The sequence below is a fragment of the Dryobates pubescens genome, chromosome 3 (assembly GCF_014839835.1).
Source record: "Dryobates pubescens isolate bDryPub1 chromosome 3, bDryPub1.pri, whole genome shotgun sequence".
Classification (NCBI taxonomy): Eukaryota; Metazoa; Chordata; class Aves; order Piciformes; family Picidae; genus Dryobates; species Dryobates pubescens.
This window is the reverse complement of record NC_071614.1, coordinates 12,379,989-12,398,753: the sequence shown is the minus strand read 5'-3', so window position 1 is coordinate 12,398,753 and position 18,765 is coordinate 12,379,989. Positions and strand designations below refer to the sequence as shown.

Sequence of the window (18,765 nt, the reverse complement as noted above, 5' to 3'; positions counted from 1 at the left end):
CTCAGCTCGCTCAGGTGCAACCCTCTCTCTCTCATCTCGCTGCAGCACGACCCCCTCTCTCTCTCATCTCGCGCACGACCCTCTCTCTCTCTCGGCTCGCTCGCGCGCGACCCTCTCTCTCGGCTCGCTGAGGCGCAATCCTCTCTCTCTTGGCTCACTGAAAGTGCAACCCTCTCTCGGCGTGCTGGGGAGCGACCCTCTCTCTCTCTCGGCTCGCTCAGGTGCAACCCTCTCTCTCTCAGCTCGCTGCAGCGCAACCCCCTCTCTCTCTCATCTCGCGCACGACCCTCTCTCTCTCTCGGCTCGCTCGCGTGCGACCCTCTCTCTCTCGGCTCGCTCGCGTGCGACCCTCTCTCTCTTGGCTCGCTCAGGTGCAACCCTCTCTCTCTCAGCTCGCTGCAGCACAACCCCCTCTCTCTCGCATCTCGCGCACGACCCTCTCTCTCTCTCGGCTTGCTCGTGCACGACCCTCTCTCTCTCTCGGCTCGCTCGCGTGCGACCCTCTCTCTCTTGGCTCACTGAAAGTGCAACCCTCTCTTGGCGTGCTGGGGCACGACCCTCTCTCTCTCTCGGCTCGCTGTGGTGTGACCCTCTCTCGGCTCGCTCAGGTGCAACCCTCTCTCTCTCAGCTCACTACAGCGCGACCCCCTCTCTCTCGCATCTCGCGCACGACCCTCTCTCTCTCTCGGCTCGCTCGCGTGCGACCCTCTCTCTCTTGGCTCACTGAAAGTGCAACCCTCTCTTGGCGTGCTGGGGCACGACCCTCTCTCTCTCTCGGCTCGCTGTGGTGTGACCCTCTCTCGGCTCGCTCAGGTGCAACCCTCTCTCTCTCAGCTCACTACAGCGCGACCCCCTCTCTCTCGCATCTCGCGCACGACCCTCTCTCTCTCTCGGCTCGCTCGCATGCGATCCTCTCTCTCTCGGCTCGCTGAGGCGCGACCCTCTCTCTCTCGGCTCACTGAAAGTGCAACCCTCTCTCGGCGTGCTGGGGCGCGACCCTCTCTCTCTCGGCTCGCTCAGGTGCAACCCTCTCTCTCTCAGCTCGCTGCAGCACAACCCCCTCTCTCTCCCATCTCGCGCACGACCCTCTCTCTCTCTCGGCTCGCTCGCGCGCGACCCTCTCTCTCTCGGCTCGCTGAGGCGTGATCCTCTCTCTCTCGGCTCACTGAAAGCGCAACCCTCTCCCTCTCTCGGCTCGCTCAGGTGCGACCCCCTCTCTCTCGGCGCGCTGAGGCGCGACCCCCTCTCCCGCTGTGGCGCGACCCTCCCTCTCTCGGCGCGCTGTGGCGCGACCCTCTCTCTCTCGGCTCGCTCGCACGCGCCCCTCCCTCTCTCGGCTTGCTGAAAGCACAGTTGTCTCTCTGTCCACTCACTAAGGCACAATTCTCTCTCTCTCAGCTCATCAGGTCTGCAGCTTTTTCCAGGAGGGGAACACTGAGCCTGAGTGCAGCAGGATTCCCATTTCCCAAGGATTTCCAGGTTGGCTTTGGCTTTCAGACCCTGGCGTCGACTGGAACCCTCTTCAGTTACAACCTCTGGGTATGAAACCTGCTCACGTTAGAATCTGTGGCTGCTTTTACCTGTGGCTCCAGCTCAGCTGGGGGTGACAGTTTGGGATCCGTTGGTGTCTTAAGCCTCGTGCAGGTTCCTGTGTTTTAAGGCAGGAAATGGCTGTTGCAGTCACCTCTTCAGCATGGCATCTTGCTTGGCATAGGCCAGGGGAGCTCCTCCTGGGAATTTCTTCACTCAACCAACAAATAATTGGACAAGTAACTGAGCTTTGAACTTGAGCCTTCTGCAGATGGTGACAACCATCCCAGTAGGAGAATGGTTAACTGCTACAGCTGCCTGGGGATTTTCTCAGGGGAGACTGGCATGCTGCCCACCCAGGAATGTTATCATGAGCAGATATGCAGCAGCAGGGAAGGGATTGTCCCCCTGCGCTCAGCACTCGTGGGGCTGCACCTCAGATTCTGTGTGCAGTTTGGGGCTCTGCAGTATAAGACAGACCTTGAGGTGCTGGAGTGGGTAAAGAGAAGGGCAATGAAGCTGGTGAGGGGTTTGGGGAGGTATGGTGAAGAGAAGCTGAGGGAACTGGGGTTGTTTAATCTGGAGAAGAGAAGGCTCCAGTGAGACCTTAGAGCAGCCTTCCAGTACCTGAAGGGGCTTCAGGAGAGCTGGAGAGGGACTTTGGACAGGGTCTGGGAGTGACAGGGTGAGGGGCAATGGCTTCAAACTGGAAGAAGCTGGATTGAGCTTGGCCATTAGGAAGCAATTCTTCCTCATGAGGATGCTGAGGCACTGGAACAGGCTGCCCTGAGAAGCTGTGGAGGCTCCCAGCCTGGAAGCATTGAAAGCCAGGCTGGGTGAGGCCTTGAGCAAGCTGGGCTGGTGGGAGGTGTCCCTGCCCATGGCAGGGGATTGGAACTGGATGAGCTTTAAGGCTCCTTCCAACCCAAACCATTCTATGTTTTCTGGTACTGGATGAGTGGGAAATTTTCTGGTGTAAGGAAATTCTTTCCCATAGGAGCCCTGAGAACTGCATTAATGACCATGCCAAGGAGAGCCAAAGACACCTGCAAGTACTTGATCTTTGTGTGGGATTCTCTTCCAGCCAAACATCCTTACCATCTACCTGAGACCTGGCTCTGTAACTGCAAAGGTGGGAGAGAAGGAAATCAGCCTGGAGCAGAGCTATGAGGATGGGTCACTGCATTATGTGACAGTCATAAAAGCAGACAACAGGTGAGTCCAGGTCTTCACCTGATTCTTTTGTGTTGTGGGAGGAGGAAGGAGAGCAAAAATCTCTGTAAGTTGTTCTTTGGGTGCTGGCCTGGTTAGAGCTGGGAGAGAAGCTTGAGGGGCATTGAGCTGGGAGAGAAGCTTGAGGGGGGTTGAGCTGGGAGAGAAGCTTGAGGGGGGTTGTGCTGGGAGAGAAGCTTGAGGGGGGTTGTGCTGGGAGAGGAGCTTGAGGGGGGTTGTGCTGGGAGAGGAGCTTGAGGGGGGCTGAGCTGGGAGAGAAGCTTGAGGGGGGTTGTGCTGGGAGAGAAGCTTGAGGGTGGTTGTGCTGGGAGAGGAGCTTGAGGGGGGTTGAGCTGGGAGAGAAGCTTGAAGGGGGTTGAGCTGGGAGAGAAGCTTGAGGGGGGTTGAGCTGGGAGAGAAGCTTGAGGGGGGTTGAGCTGGGAGAGAAGCTTGAGGGGGGTTGTGCTGGGAGAGAAGCTTGAGGGGGGTTGAGCTGGGAGAGGAGCTTGAGGGGGGTTGAGCTGGGAGAGAAGCTTGAGGGGGGTTGAGCTGGGAGAGGAGCTTGAGGGGCTTTGAGCTGGGAGAGAAGCTTGAGGGGGGTTGAGCTGGGAGAGGAGCTTGACAGGTACCCAGGTCAAAGTGGCCTCTGCTAGCAGAGGATGCTGAAAGAATGAAGCAGAAGGAGGCTTTTAAGTGTCTGAATGCAGATGCTGGTGCCTGGGATGTTTCTGCTGCACATCACTACAGCTCTTCCAGAGTGTGTGGGGTTTGCTTGTCAAGCTGCAGTGTTGGAGCTCTTCCCCTGCCCCTTGCCTTTACATCTGGCATGAAGTCAGACACCTAACAGAGGTGGTTAAAGGCCCATGGAAGAAGCCACTACTGCCTCTGGTTCTGTCAGTAATGCTCTGTGATGCAGATACCAGAAGAGACAATTTACTGAAGCCCTCCTAACTGCTCCTGAAGTCTGTGGAGCACAGAGAGTGACTTGAATGTTGAAGTGGAAAGCTCTGAATGGCTGGTGACCATTTTGACACAGAGGATGCAATCCCCTGTCCCACAGCTGTCAATAAGAGTTCTTCCATGAGTTCCAGCTGGAGCAGGATGTCACTGCAGTTCCAGTACCACTGCAGGACTGCAGTCCCACCTTCAGCTCTTCAGCCTGCTGCTGAGGAGCTGAGCACTTTGTACAGCAGTGAGCACACACTGAAAACATCCCAGGGGTGAGCCAAGGAAGCTCTATCACAGTCACTCTGTACCTGGCAAATGGTTCCTTGTAGATGTCTGCATTTCACTTAGGTTCATGACCCTCTTTGGATCTCATCCTTGTTTGTCCTTTTGTCTCAGAGTACATCTGCTGGTTGATGACAAAGCAGCAGCAGCAGCAGTTGACTCTCCTAGAGCAAGGGCACTGATTGAACCTCTCAGGTTTGGTGGAGATGATTTTGAAGGCTGCATCTCAAACATCTTTGTTAAAAGGTACATGGCCTGGGAAGATTTCAGCTTGGTAAATGTTGGCCTCTTTCACTCACATTAAGATCACTTTGTGCTAAATTGCTCTTCTAGGACACAGTCTCAAGCTGTGCCAGGGGAGATTTAGGCTGGAGGTGAGGAAGAAATTCTTCACAGAGAGATATTGGCCATTGGGATGTGCTGCCCAGGGAGGTGGTGGAGTCACCATCCCTGGAGGTGTTTAAGAAGAGCCTGGCTGAGGCACTTGGTGCTATGGTTGAGTTGATCAGATGGTGCTGGGTGAGAGGTTGGACTTGATGACCTCAAAGGTCTTTTCCAACCTGGTTAATTCTGTGTTCTGTAATTTTGTAAACCACCCCAGAGGTGTTCAAGGCCAGGCTGGATGAAATAGGTAAGTGGGGTGTGCTTGTACTACAAGGAGCTCATTGAGGCTGGAAGAGGGGAAGTTTAGACTGGGAATTAGGAGGCAATTCTTTAGAGTGCAGGTGGGGAGACACTGGCACAGGTGTTGGCAAAGGGAGGCTGTGGATGCTCCTGCCTGGAGGTGTTCCAGGCCAGGCTGGATGAGGCCTTGAGCAAGCTGGGCTGGTGGGAGGTGTCCCTGCCCATGGCAGGGGGTTGGAACTGGATGAGCTTTGAGGTCACTTCCAACCCAACCCATTCTGTGATTCTGTGAAGCCTTCATGAGTGCATTGACCCAAAATATTCTTTGATGCAGGCAGACTACACTTGGTATCAGGTTGCTGGTCAGATGGTAATGGGATTTTAGTCCTGGCACTGAGTTAGGTCCTGAGTTAGCACGACATAATGTTGCCATTTCTGCCTGATTTTCATAGAGTCCCAGACTGGTTTGGGTTGGAAAGGACCTTAAAGATCATTTAGTCAACCCCCCTGCCATGGGCAGGGACACCTCCTGCTATCCCAGCTTGCTCAAGGCCTTGTCCAACCTTTCAACACTTCCTTTGGACAACCTGTTCCACCCTCAGGGGCAAGAATTGCTTCCTAATGTCTCATCTAAATCCAGCTTCTTGCAGTCTGAAGCCATCAGCCCTCATCCTGTCACTCCCAGCCCTTGTCAAAAGTCCCTCCCCAGCTCTCCTGTAGCCCCCTTCAGGTGTTGGAAGGCTGCTGAAGCTCTCCCTGGAGCCTTCTCTTCTCCAGGCTGAACAGCCCCCCTGGTTATGCACAGCTAAGCAGCAATGGTTTGTGGCCTGATCCACAGCTCTGATTCACTTGAGGCTGGGGGCAGTTTTTCCTCTCTTTTCTTTTTTCCCACTGGTAATATTTGCCTCTTTGCTTATAAAATGACTAGCTCTCAGCAAAGCCACTTTGATTAGAAGTGATGAGAAGACAAGAGCAGAGTGTTTCCAGAGCCAAAAGCAAAGGGGCAGAACCAGGGCAACTGTGGGCACTTGTTGGAGCACTGAACCAACATTTGTCATTGGGAAACTGGAGCAGCAGGGCACTGGGAAATCCATTCTTTCCAGAAGAGGTCTGCAGCATGTTGACAGCTTCTGCTTTCACCACTCCAGGACAGGTCAGCTCCCTGAGGTTCAGAACCTTGTGAACTACACTGCCAAGTCCGGGGTGTCGCTGGGAGCCTGCCGCCGAGCCGAGAGCCTCCAACCAGTGCTGCTGAAGGACTTCAGGCATCAGCCCAGGGTTAAGATGCTCAAGGTAGGCTTCCTACTGTCACCTGCACTCCATATTAACATAGAAGCATAAAATTGTTCTGGTTGGGAAAGCCCTCTGAGATCATCCAGTCCAACCAGCAAGCCATCTCCCTCATGGCCACCAAATCCTGGCCCCAGGTGCCATGGCCACAGCTCTCTGGAACACCTCCAGGGATGGGGACTCCACCACCTCCCTGGGCAGCCTCTGCCAAGCCCTCACCACTCTTGCAGCAAAGAAGTTTTTCCTAAGCCTCCCCTGGCACAACTCCAGGCCATTTCCTCTCCTTCTATCAACTGAAGCTAGGGAGCAGAGCCCAACCCTCACCTCACTGCACTCAGGGAGCTGTAGAGAGCAAGGAGGTCTCCCTCAGCCTTCCCTTCTCCTCACTAAACACCCCCAGCTCCCTCAGCTGCTCAGCCTTGGAATTGCCAGCAGGGCTGTGTCTGTAGAACTGAGAATCAGGAGTAAACACTTTCCTTCCCTCTCCCACCTGAAGCAAGTTCTTTCTGTGCTGAAGTTCCATGCTAAACCCACACCTGCCCAGGGTGAGAACAGCTTCTCTGCCATTTGGAGAAGGCTGTTCCTGCCTCAGGTGGGAACTCATCAATGTGTGGACTGAAATGTTGGGGGAGTTCATAGAATAATGGAATCAACCAGGTTGGAAAAGACCTCAGAGATCATCAACTCCAAGCTGTCACCCAACACCTCCTGACAACTAAACCATGGCAACAAGTGCCACATCCAATCCCCTCTGGAACACCTCCAGGGACAGGGACTCCACCACCTCCCTGGGCAGCACATCCCAATGGCCAATCTCTCTATCTGGGAAGAACTTTCTCCTCACCTCCAGACTAAACCTCCCCTGGCACAGCTTGAGACTGTGTCCTCTTGTTCTGGTGCTGCTTGCCTGGGAGAAGAGACCAACCCCCACCTGGCTACAACCTCCCTTCAGGGAGTTGGAGAGAGCAAGAAGGTCTCCCCTGAGCCTCCTCTTCTCCAGGCTAAGCAACCCCAGCTCCCTCAGCCTCTCCTCACAGGGCTGTGCTCCAGACCCCTCCCCAGCTTTCTTGCCCTTCTCTGGACACCTTCCAGCAGCTCAACATCTTTCCTAACCTGAGGAGCCCAGAACTGGACACAGGACTCAAGGTGTGGCCTCAGCAGTGCTGAGCACAGGGCACAAGGACTTCCCTTCTCCTGCTGGCCACACTATTCCTGATGCAGGCCAGGATGCCATTGGCCTTCTTGGCCCCCTGGGCACACTGCTGGCTCATGTTCAGCCTACTGTCACCCAGTCCCCCCAGGTCCCTCTCTGCCTGGCTGCTCTCAGCCACTCTGCCCCCAGCCTGTAGCTCTGCCTGGGGTTGTTGTGGCCAAAGTGCAGCCCCTGGCACTTGGACTTGTTGAATGTCATCCTGCTGGCCTCTGCCCATGTGCCCAGCCTGGCAAGGTCCCTCTGCAGAGCTCTCCTACCCTCTAACAGATCAACTCCTGCCCCCAGCTTGGTGCCATCTGCATGTGCTTGCACAGTGAATGTTTCCATTCTGTCCTACAGGATGAAAATTCCCTTGGGTATTTGAAAGCTGCTCATCTGCAACCCAAGCCTAGGTCCTCTTCACCAACCCAGCTCAACACCAGCAGTGAAGCACAGCTCCTTGGAATCACCCCCAACAGCTCCATAGCCTACATGTTTTCTCCAGCTGCAGCTACAGACAGGTAATGCAAATGGTCATGGAATCAGAGCATTGGTTTGATTGGAAAAGGACCTTTAAGGTCATCTGAAGTCCAACATTGTCCTCTGTTCTCCAACTAATACTTGAAGTGTCAAAGCTGCTTGAGGTTGGGTGCTAAGGGTCAGGTGTTTCTTACTGCTTATGTCTTGGCACCTGGCAGAGTAGTCCTTCCAACATTTCCCCAGACTGACTTGGCTGTGGTGGACCAGGACAGTGCATCCTGATGCCAGGTGCTGAGCCTGACTCTGTCAGCATCCATCCACATTCCAAAGTGCAGGCCCTGGGGAACACTGCACCCAAAAGCTCTTCTCTGTTTCACAATGGACTTCACTGCATGTGCCACCGAATGGTTTGGGTTGGAAGGGACCTTAAAGATCATCCAGTTCCAACCCCCTGCCATAGGCAGGGATACCTCCCACCAGCCCAGCTTGCTCAAGGCCTCATCCAGCCTGGCCTGGAACACCTCCAGGGAGGAGGCAGCCACAGCCTCCCTGGGCAAGCTGTGCCAGGCTCTCCCCACCCTCACGGCAAACAATTTCTTCCTCATCTCCAGTCTCAATCTCCCCTCTTCCAGCTTTGATTCATGTTCCCTCACCCTGTCACTCCCAGCCCTTGTCACCAGTCCCTCCCCAGCTCTCCTGGAGCCCCTTCAGATTCTGGAAGGCTGCTCTAAGGTTTCCCTGGAGCCTTCTCTTCTCCAGGCTGAACAGCCCCAACTCTCTCAGCCTGTCCCCACAGGGGAGGTTCTGCAGCCCTCTGATCATCTTTGGCCTCCTCTGGAGCGTCTCCAATGTTCCATGTCCTTGTGCTGGGGCAGCAGGACTGGATGGATTTCTCTTTAGTGGAGGACAGAAATAATCCAGCTAAGAGCCCAGGCTCTGACTGTTCTAATGGAGCAAATCTAGGAATGGGTAGATTGAGATTGGATGTGAGGAAGAAGTTGTTCCCCATGAGGGTGGTGAGAGCCTGGCACAGGTTGCCCAGGGAGGTGGTGGAAGCCTCCTGCCTGGAGTTGTTTGCAGCCAGGCTGGATGTGGCTGTGAGCAACCTGCTGCAGTGTGAGGTGTCCCTGCCCATGGCAGGGGGGTTGGAGCTGGCTGAGCCTTGAGGTGCCTCCCAAGCCTGAGAGCTGTGTGGTGCTCTGCTCACACACAGGCAGAGAGCTCAGGCTGTGCAGCAGCCCTGCTGATGGAGCTCTGTGATTCCACCGCAGGTTGCACCTTTCTGTCGACGTCCGGACTCGATCCTCTAGAGGATCAATCATTTTCATGGAGGGGGGGTCTGAGGCCTCCCCCTTGGCTCTCTACATCTCAAAAGGACGTTTTGTCTTCTCCCTGGGCTCTGGAGGCAAGCAGCTGAAGATGAGGAGCAGTGCTAAGCACAATGACGGGCGCTGGCACACTGTGAGTACTGCGGCTGGGGGCCGCCGGTGGGGCCACAACCTGCAGCCAGCAGGGACAGCAAACCGAATTTGTCTGCCATGAGGGCTTTGAGTTTGGGCACCTGAAGTTCATTCTGATGCCTGCAAGTTTATGTGGTTCACAGGTAGCTGTTTGGAGAGGCCTTAGAGAAGCTCAAGCCCCCAGCACGTTGCTTTCAGTTTGGATGCCTCACCAATGTGCTCTCCAAGAGCTCTAGGGGCCCTCACTGGCCTTAGGGGGTTTCACTCACAGAGTCCCAGCATGGAAGGGTCATCCAATTCCCCTGCCAAAGCAGGGGCACCCAGAGCAGGTTGCCATGGATCACAATCATCAGATGGGTTTGGAACCTCTCCAGAGAAGGAGGCTCCACAACCTCCCCAGAGCTCCAGCACACTCACCCCAAAGAACTCCTGATCAGATGGAACCTCCTGGGTTCCAGTTTGTGACCACTGCCCCTTGTCCTGCCACTGGGCACCATCTGGAGAGCAGTGAAGGGCAAAAGGACCTGGGGGGCCTAGAGGATGGAAGGCTGACCATGAGCCAGCAATGTGCTCTGGTGGCCAAGAAGGCCAAGGGCATCCTGGCTGGATTAGAAGGGCTGTGGTTTGTGGGTTGAGAGAAGATCTCCTCCACCTTTACCCTGCCCTGGGGAGGCCACATCTCAATATTGTGTCCAGCTCTGGGCCCCTCAGGTCAAGAAGGACCTCAGGGAACTGCTTGAGAGAGTCCAGCACAGAGCCACAAAGATGCTGCAGGCAGTGGAAGATCTTCCTCATGAGGAGAGCCTGAGGGAGCTGAGGGCTCTGTAGCTTGGAGAGGAGGAGCCTGAGGGTGACCTCCTTGCTGTTGCTAAAGCTGTGCAGGGTGATGCCCAGAGGCTGGAGCCAGGCTCTGCTGGGGGATGCCCAATGCCAGCACCAGGGGCAGTGGTGGAAGCTGAGGCAGAGAACGTGCCATGGAAACAGGAGGAAGGATTTTTTTCCCCTGTGAGGCTGCCCAGGGGAGTTGTGCAGTCTCCTCTCTGGAGATATTCAAAGCCCACCTGGATGTGTTCCTGTGTGACCTGCCCTGGGTGATGCTGCCCTGGCAGGGGGTTGGACTGGGTGAGCTTTGGAGGTCCCTTCCAGCCCCTCACATTCTGTGACTCTGTGAAAAGAGCCTGGCCCCATCCTCTTGCCCCCACCCTTTTCTGCCCAGCCCTGAGCTGTGCCCATGCCTACAAGAAGCAGTCTGTGCTGTTGCCCCTGCAAGGTGCTGCTGAGCCTGGACGGGAGGAGCCTTCGCCTCGTGGTGGATGGGCTGAGGGCCCAGCATGGGAGAGTGCCAACAACCTCTGCCCTCAGCTTCAAGCCCCCAGTCTACGTGGGAGGGCTGCCATGGCTGCAGACACAGGTAAATGATTGACACATCCCCCCCATGCTGTGCTCAGGGCACTTTGTGAGCCAGGCCTGCCCTGCTGAACAGCTCTGGCGATGATTCCAAGCCCTGGGTGAGCACCACCTGGGACTGCTGGTAGCAACATGAGCCAGCAGTGTGCCCAGGGGGCCAAGAAGGCCAAGGGCATCCTGGCCTGCATCAGGAAGAGTGTGGCCAGCAGGAGCAGGGAAGTCATTGTGCCCTGTGCTCAGCACTGCTGAGGCCACACCTTGAGTCCTGTGTCCAGTTCTGGGCCCCTCAGGTTAGGAAGGACATTGAGAGACTTGAAGGTGTCCAAAGAAGGGCAACAAAGCTGGGGAGGGGTCTGGAGCACAGCCCTGTGAGGAGAGGCTGAGGGAGCTGGGGTTGCTTAGCCTGCAGAAGAGGAGGCTCAGGGGTGACCTCATTGCTCTCTCCAGCTACCTGAAGGGAGGTTGTAGCCAGGTGGGAGTTGGTCTCTTCTCCCAGGCACCCAGCAGCAGAACAAGAGGACACAGTCTCAAGCTGTGCCAGGGGAGGTTTAGGCTGGAGGTGAGGAGAAAGTTTTTCCCAGCAAGAGAGATTGGCCCTTGGGATGTGCTGCCCAGGGAGGTGGTGGAGTCCCTGTTCTGAAGGTATTCCAGAGGGGATTGGATGTGGCACTTGGAGCCATGGTTTAGTTGTCAGGAGGTGTTGGGTGACGGCTTGGACTGGATGATCTCTGAGGTTTCTTCCAACCTGGTTGATTCTATGATTCATCCCAGCTGTCTTTGCTCACCTGCTCACACAGCTCTCAGCAGGACCTGCACTTCCAGCATGTGCTGATGAGAAACTGAGGACAGCCATGTGCTGGTTTTATTTCTCCTCTTTATAAAGTAGGAAAAGACCAAAGACTTTTGAAAGAAGAAGAGAAGTGGAGAAGGGGCTGGGTGAGACCTTAGAGCAGTACCTGAAGGGGGGCACAGGAGAGCTGAGGAGGGACTTTTGCCAAGGGCTGGGAGTGACAGGGTGAGAGACAATGGATTGAAGGTGGGAGAGGGGAGATTGAGACTGGAGATTAGGAAGAAATTGTTTGCAGTGAGGGTGGTGAGACTCTGGCACAGGTTGCCCAGGGAGGCTGTGGATGTCCCCTCCCTGGAGGTGTTGAAGGCCAGGCTGGATGAGGCCTTGAGCAAGCTGTGCTGGTGGGAGGTGTCCCTGCCCATGGCAGGGGGTTGGAGCTGGATGAGCTTTGAGGACCCTCCCAGCCCAACCCATTCTGTGGATTCCAGGCACACCCTCTGCCCACACAACATTTGCCTCCATGGACTAGGCAATAAGCTGTAGAGAAGCAAAGGCATCCCCTGCTTGGGAATGTAGAGGTGGATTTGAAGGTGGAGTGTGTGTGGCTCCTGTTATGCTAAAGGTTGGGCATGTTATAAACATAGATTTGACTACAGAACCTCTTAGGAAAATGAAAGCTGAGCCTGGGGTGTCCCAGCTCTGCTTCCATTGCTCTTGGTGACACCTCCCTGGGAGCTTCTGCTCTGCAAGCAGGAGCTGTGTTACCTCCAAACCAGCTCTTGCTCTGCTGCTCTGAGCTGGTTGAAACAGATTTTGCAATACACAGACTGAGTGCCAGACTGGGAGGGACCCCAGGACCACCTGCTCCAACCTCTGCAGCTAACAGCAGAGCTGAAAGGAGCTGCCCAGCACCCTGCCAAGCTGAGCCTTCCAACTGCCCCATGGAGGGCACTCCACTGCTGCCCCTGGGAGATGATTCCAGTCTCTGACTGCTCTCAGGGGCAAACATTTTCTCCTGCAGTCCCATGGGAATGTCCCCAGCAGTGCCTTGTCCCCATCCCCCCTTGTCTCTCCCATGGGGCTCCTTGGACACAGGGAGTCTCCATCCCCCTGGCAGCCTCCCTTTAGCTGCTGCTCCATGGTGATGAGGTCTGCCCTGAGCCTTCTCTTCTGCAGGCTGAGCACACTCAGCTCTCAGCCTTGCCTCACACAGAAGGGCTGCCAGGCCCCTGAGCACTCTCCTGGCCCTTCTCTGGACACTTCCCAGCCTGCCCACATCTATTCTGTACAGCAGGGACCAAACCTGCAGGCAGTGCTCCAGGTGTGGGCTGCCCAGCACTGAGCTGAGTGGGACAATGACTTCTTGCTCTCTGCAGGTGATGCCCTTGCTGCTGCAGCTCAGCATCCTGTTGGCTTTCTCTGCTGCTGCAGCACACTCTGCACTCATGCTGAGCTGCTTGTCCACCAAGTCCCCCAGGTCCCTTTCCACAGGGCTGCTCTCCAGCCAGGTGGATCCCAGTCTGAGCTGCACTGCTGGGTTAGGTATTCCTGGGTGCAAGCCCTGACTCTTGTCCCTGCTGAACTTCCTGAGGCTCACACAGAGCAGGGTGTTTATTTACTCCAGTTCTGTGCAGGATAGGCTGCTGGGTGGACAATTCCATGCTCTTCACTGCATCAGAGGTGGGGTTTGGGTGCCTTCAGTGCCAGCTGCAGCCCAGCAGTCCCCAAGCACCCCTGGACACCCTTGCCAAGGTAATGGCTGCTGGGCTGTTGTGTTCATGCCTTGAAACATGCTTCCAGAACATACCAACAAAGAGTTTCAAGGGTTGCCTGAAGAATCTGAAGATGAATGGAGAAGTCTTGAAGGCACCCCAGCAAAACCAGGATGTCCTTCCATGTCTGGATGTTGCCATGGACACAGGGATTTATTTCTTTGATGAAGGAGGATACATCACCCTTGGTAAGCTGTGTGGAGAGGATGGTGTGTGGAATTGTGTCTGAAGTGTCTTATTGTAGGTGTTCCTGTTATCTCCCATGATCATTCCTCTCCCCACTGTCCAATTCTCCACAGGCAATCTGCTCCTGGGCTTGGATTTCAGGCTGGTGTTTAGCATTCGGCCAAGGAGTCCAGCAGGGACCCTCCTGCATGCTGGCAGCAAGCAAGGCAGCTACCTGACTGTGTACATGGAAGGAGGGAAGGTAAGAGCAGGCTGTGCTTCCCTGTCTGCTGCATTGCCCTCCTGCAGCCAGGGGAGCTCTGACCCTGAGCTCTGGGCTCCAGTGTTACAACATTTGTGGACACCTTCCTTGGAGCTGCTCAAAGCCATCTCCTGGGAATGTGGACATCTAACCTGTCAGCTTTCCTCCCTCTGGCCAGCAGCAGAGCACAGTTTTAAGCTTCTCAAGCTTCTGAGCCTTTGCAAAATCTCACTGGGGTTTTGGGCAGAGCCTGCAGAAGCCTCTGGCTCATTCCCACTCCTGCAGCAGTCACCATGGGGCTGTGCTGCTGCAGCTCCATCTCCATGGCTGATACAGAGCCTGAGCATTCTGGCTGTGTGTGAACAGAGCATCACAGAATTGTCAGGGCTGGAAGGGACCTCAAGGCTAAGCCAGTCCCAACCCCCTGCCATGGGCAGGGACACCTCACACTACAGCAGGCTGCTCACAGCCACATCCAGTCTGGCTGCAAACACATCCAGGGATGAGGCTTCCACCACCTCCCTGGGCAACCTGTGCCAGGCTCTCACCACCCTCATGGGGAACAACTTCTTCCTCACATCCAATCTCAATCTCCCCACTTCTAGTTCTGCTCCATCCCCCCCAGTCCTATCCCTCCCTGACACCCTCAAAAGTCCCTCCCCAGCTTGCTTGGAGCCCCCTGCAGATCCTGGAAGGCCACAATGAGGTCTCCTGGGAGCCTTCTCCTCTCCAGCCTGCACAACCCCAACTCTCTCAGGCTGTCTCCAGAGCAGAGCAGCTCCAGCCCTCTGCTCCTCCTCGTGGCCCTTCTCTGGACACCTTCCAGCACCTCCAGATCCTTCCTGGCACAGAGGCTCCAGAACTGGCCCCAGAGCTCCAGCTGTGGTCTCAGCAGAGTGGAGCAGAGAGGCAGAATCCCCTCCCTGGCCCTGCTGGCCACACTTCTCTTGCTGCAGCCCAGGATGTGACATCTCTCATCTTCTCCCCTAGCTGCTGGCTGTAGCCTGATGCTGGTCATCACCACTGTTGCTCTTCTGTGATGTAGCAGCTTCAGAATGTGAATCTTAGGCTACAAAACTATTGTGGTTGCTGCTGGACAAACATCAAACAGAAAGACACCAGTGCTCCACTGCAGCTGCTGTCTCATGGCACAATTTAAACCAGCATGAGTCTGCCCAGCTTCAGAAAGCTCGGCTCTGCTCTTCTCTTCCCAGATTAGGGAACTTGGCTTTATTATTCTTCTGTTTGCCACCAGTTAGTTTCTCCCAGCACACTGAACTGGTTGAAGACTGGAGAAGAGGAGGCTGAGGGAGACCTCATTGCTCTCTACAGCTCCCTGAGAGGAGGCTGCAGTGAGGTGGGGGTTGGGCTCTGCTCCCTAGTCTTGGGTGACAGAAGGAGAGGAAATGGCCTGGAATTGTGCCAGGGGAGGCTTAGGTTGGACATAAGGAATAATTTTTTTGCTGCAAGAGTGGTCAGGGACTGGCAGAGGCTGCACAGGGAGGTGGTGGAGTCCCCATCCCTGGAGGTGTTCCAGAGAGCTGTGGCCATGGCACTTGGGGACAGGGTTTGGTGGCCATGGTGGGGTTGGGCTGATGGTTGAAGATTATGGAGGTCTTGTCCAACTGAAACAGTTCCATGATTCGTGGCTGGAGAGCTCCCAAACAGAGAGGGACCTGGGGGTGCTGATTGACAGCTGCCTAAACATGAGCCAGCAGTGTGCCCAGGGGGCCAAGAAGGCCAATGGCATCCTGGCCTGCATTAGGAGCAGTGTGGCCAGCAGGAGCAGGGAGGTCATTGTGCCCTGTGCTCAGCACTGGTTAGGCCACACCTTGAGTCCTGTGTCCAGTTCTGGGCTCCTCAGCTTAACAAGGACATTGAGAGACTTGAAGGTGTCCAGAGAAGGGCAACAAAGCTGGGGAGGGGTCTGGAGCACAGCCCTGTGAGGAGAGGCTGAGGGAGCTGGGGTTGCTTAACCTGGAGAAGAGGAGGCTCAGGGGAGACCTTCTTGCTCTCTCCAACTCCCTGAAGGGAGGTTGTAGCCAGGTGGGGGTTGGTCTCTTCTGCCAGGCAAGCAGCACCAGAACAAGAGGACACAGTCTCAAGCTGCACCAGGGGAGGTTTAGGCTGGAGGTGAGGAGAAAGTTTTTCCCAGCAAGAGAGATTGGCCATTGGGATGTGCTGCCCAGGGAGGTGGTGGAGTCCCCATCCCTGGAGGTGGTCCAGAGGGGATTGGATGTGGCACTTGGAGCCATGGTTTAGTCATGAGGTCTGTGGTGCCAGGTTGGACTGGATGATCCTTGAGGTCTCTTCCAACCTTAGTGATACTGTGAGACTGTATCATCTCCTGGGATTCCATTGGGGAAACCTAGTTCCCCCCTGGAGAGGACAGCTTCTGAGTTACATGTCCCATGAGTGTCACTCTTACCCTGGATGAAGCTCAGCCATCCCCAGACTCAATTAGCTCCTTACAGGTCTGTGGTTTCCTGCTGCTCTTAGGGGTTTTTTGCCACCTTAAATTAAAAGGTAACTTTTTTTCCCTAGGTCACTGTGGCTGGAAATTATGGTGCTGGGGAATTCCAGACATCAGTGACACCTAAGCAGCCTCTGACTGATGGCCACTGGCATCCTATTGCAGGTATGTGGTGCCCTGCCAGGCCTTGGGAAGGTCTGAGCTTTGCAGCTCCAGGGGTTTATTAATCACTTCCCTGCTCTTCATCCTGGGAACCATCTCTAGGCCCAGCAGGTGTCTCCTGTTCATTGCAGGGTGTATACAGGATGGGCTTTTGGGGACCCCAGAGGGGCCTGGGTGTGCCCATCTGCATGGAATCTCCTTTTTCCCATCAGCTGACTTTCAAGGCTGATGCTGTTTAAAATCAGAGCCACGTGCAGTTGGCTCTCCCTGGGGCTGGGGCACAGCACTCATTCTCCTGCTTCTTTGCAGTCTCTCAGCAGAAGGATGTGGTGCAGCTGAAGGTGGGCACCCAGAGCAACTCCACCACTGGGCCTCCACCATCTCATCCTTCCACTGTGCAGCAGCCTCTCTACTTTGGCAAAACCCCAGGTAACCACAGAGTCCCAGAGTGCAGGGAAGGGACCCCAGGGAGCACCTGCTCCAACCTCTGCAGCTAACAGCAGAGCTGAAAGGAGCTGCCCAGCACCCTGCCAAGCTGAGCCTTCAAACTGCCCCATGGAGGGCACTCCACTGCTGCCCCTGGGAGATGATTCCAGTCTCTGACTGCTCTCAGGGGCAAACATTTTCTCCTGCAGTCCCATGGGAATGTCCCCAGCAGTGCCTTGCCCCATCCCCCCCTTGTCTTTCCCATGGGGCTCCTTGGACACAGGGAGTCTCCATCCCCCTGGCAGCCTCCCTTAGTGCTTCTTATTTCCCCATGGATCTAACTGGCATGGCTTCCTTTCCCAAACAAAGGTCCCATTCATGTGTGGAGTCTCAGAGCATTTACTTAAGCTTCCCAAACAATGCAAGAGGCTGCCCAGGGAGGTGGTTGAATCCTCATCCTTGGAAGTGGTCAGAATATGCAGAGTTGTGGTGCTGAGCTTCATGGCTTAGCACCAAACTGGCAGAGAAGGGTTGGGCTCAATGATCTTAAAGTTCTTTTCCATCCCAAACAGTGCTGTGGTTCTGTCACTCCTCCTCTTTTGAGAGCTTCATAGAATCAGACAAGGTTGGAAGGGACCACAAGGATCAGCCAGTTCCAACCCCCCTGCCATGGGCAGGGACACCCCACACTAGATCAGCCTGGCCAGAGCCTCATCCAGCCTGGGCTTAAACACCTCCAGGGACAGGGCCCCAACCACCTCCGTGGACAACCCATTCCAGGGCTTCACCACTCTCATGGGGAAGAACTTCCTCCTCACCTCCAGCCTGAATCTCCCCACCTCCAGCTTCATTCCATTCCCCCTAGTCCTATCACTCCCTGAGATCCTGAGCAGTCCCTCCCCAGCCTTCTTGGAGCCCCCTTCAGATACTGGAAGGCCACAATGAGGTCACCTGGGAGCCTTCTCTTCTCCAGACTGAACAGCCCCAACTCCTTCAGTCTGTCCTCACAGGAGAGGTGCTCCAGCCCTCTGCTCAGCCTCCTGGCCCTTCTCTGGACACCTTCCAGCACCTCCAGATCCCTCTTGGAATAGGGGCTCCAGAACTGGAGGCAGTACTGCAGGTGGGGTCTCAGCAGAGCTGAGCAGAGGGGCAGAATCCCCTCCCTTGCCCTGCTGGCCACACTTCTCTTGCTGCAGCCCAGGCTCTGCTTGGCTTTCCGGGCTGCAAGTGCACACTGAGAGCTCCTGCTGAGCTTCTCCTCCCCCAGCACCCCCAAGGCTCTCTCCTCAGGGCTGCTTTCCAGCCAGTCCCTGCCCAGCCTGCATTTGTGCCTGGGGTTGCCTCCACACAGCTGCAGGACCCTGCCCTTGGTCTTGTTGAACCTCCTGAGGTTGGCTTGTGCCCACCTCTCCAGCCTGTCCAGGTCCCTCTGGATGGATCCCTTCCCTCCAGCTGTCTGCTGCACCACACAGCTTGGTGTCATCAGCAAACCTGCTGAGGGTGCACTCAATGCCACTGTCCCTGGCACCCACAAAGATGTTGAACAAGCCTGGTCCCAGGACTGATCCCTGAGGGACTCTGCTTGTCCCTGGCCTCCCCTGGGACATGGACCCATGGACAGCCACTCTGTGGGTGCAGCCATCAAGCCAGTTCTGTACCCACCTAGAGGTGCAATAATTTTTTTGCCACAATGAGTGCTCTCCCAGGTGATTGTCCCTTGATTAACCTGCTCTCTCTGCCTTGGTCTCTGCAGCAGGTCTGGACAGCCTGTGGCCTCCAGCTCCGGCTCCCTTTTCCGGCTGCCTTCGCGACGTTCACCTCAACGACAAAGCTGTCTCCCCCAGGAGGGTCTCAGAGGCTCATGGTGCAGTGAGCCTGCAGGGGTGCCCAGCAGAGTGACTTTGCCTGCACACACACCCCACTGGGGTCTGCTGAGGTGCTGTGTGAATCCTAGGTGCCCTTTGGCTGCTGGCTGAGCGAGCTGGTGAGCAAGAGCAGCCTCTGGGTGCGGATGGTGCCAGAGCAGGTGGAACGCCTCTGCTCTGACAAATTCCCTCTCCCATCTTACTGGTTCTCCAAGGTAATCCACTGTGCAGAAAATGGCATTGTGCAGACCCTGCTGGGCCCAATCCTGCCCTCCTCCAGCCCAGCACAGGCTTGAGTCACCCCAGAGTCTTCCTTTCAGAGACTTAACCTTAGTGCTGCTCATGGGGAGAGCAAATTTGATCCCTTAAGACAGAGAATTGGATACAAGTCTAAATGGAGGGGGTTTGGGGTTGATCTTTGTACA

The 18,765-nt window shown here is 55.7% G+C and overlaps 1 protein-coding gene across 1 annotated transcript in view; it reads left to right on the top strand.

Moving 5' to 3' along the window:
- The window catches only part of LAMA3 (laminin subunit alpha 3), a 169,955-nt gene extending 151,532 nt beyond the window's left edge, over window positions 1–18,423 (top strand). Inside the window, exons 62-73 of the mRNA XM_054180143.1 lie at window positions 1,399–1,539; window positions 2,615–2,745; window positions 4,087–4,218; window positions 5,745–5,889; window positions 7,439–7,599; window positions 8,830–9,019; window positions 10,289–10,429; window positions 13,016–13,175; window positions 13,287–13,414; window positions 15,959–16,052; window positions 16,359–16,478; window positions 18,229–18,423. Coding sequence (XP_054036118.1) covers window positions 1,399–1,539; window positions 2,615–2,745; window positions 4,087–4,218; window positions 5,745–5,889; window positions 7,439–7,599; window positions 8,830–9,019; window positions 10,289–10,429; window positions 13,016–13,175; window positions 13,287–13,414; window positions 15,959–16,052; window positions 16,359–16,478; window positions 18,229–18,374 — 1,689 coding nt within the window. The 3' untranslated portion in view covers window positions 18,375–18,423. The remainder of the gene's footprint in view (window positions 1–1,398; window positions 1,540–2,614; window positions 2,746–4,086; window positions 4,219–5,744; window positions 5,890–7,438; window positions 7,600–8,829; window positions 9,020–10,288; window positions 10,430–13,015; window positions 13,176–13,286; window positions 13,415–15,958; window positions 16,053–16,358; window positions 16,479–18,228) is intronic.
- Window positions 18,424–18,765: the final 342 nt, after the last annotated feature.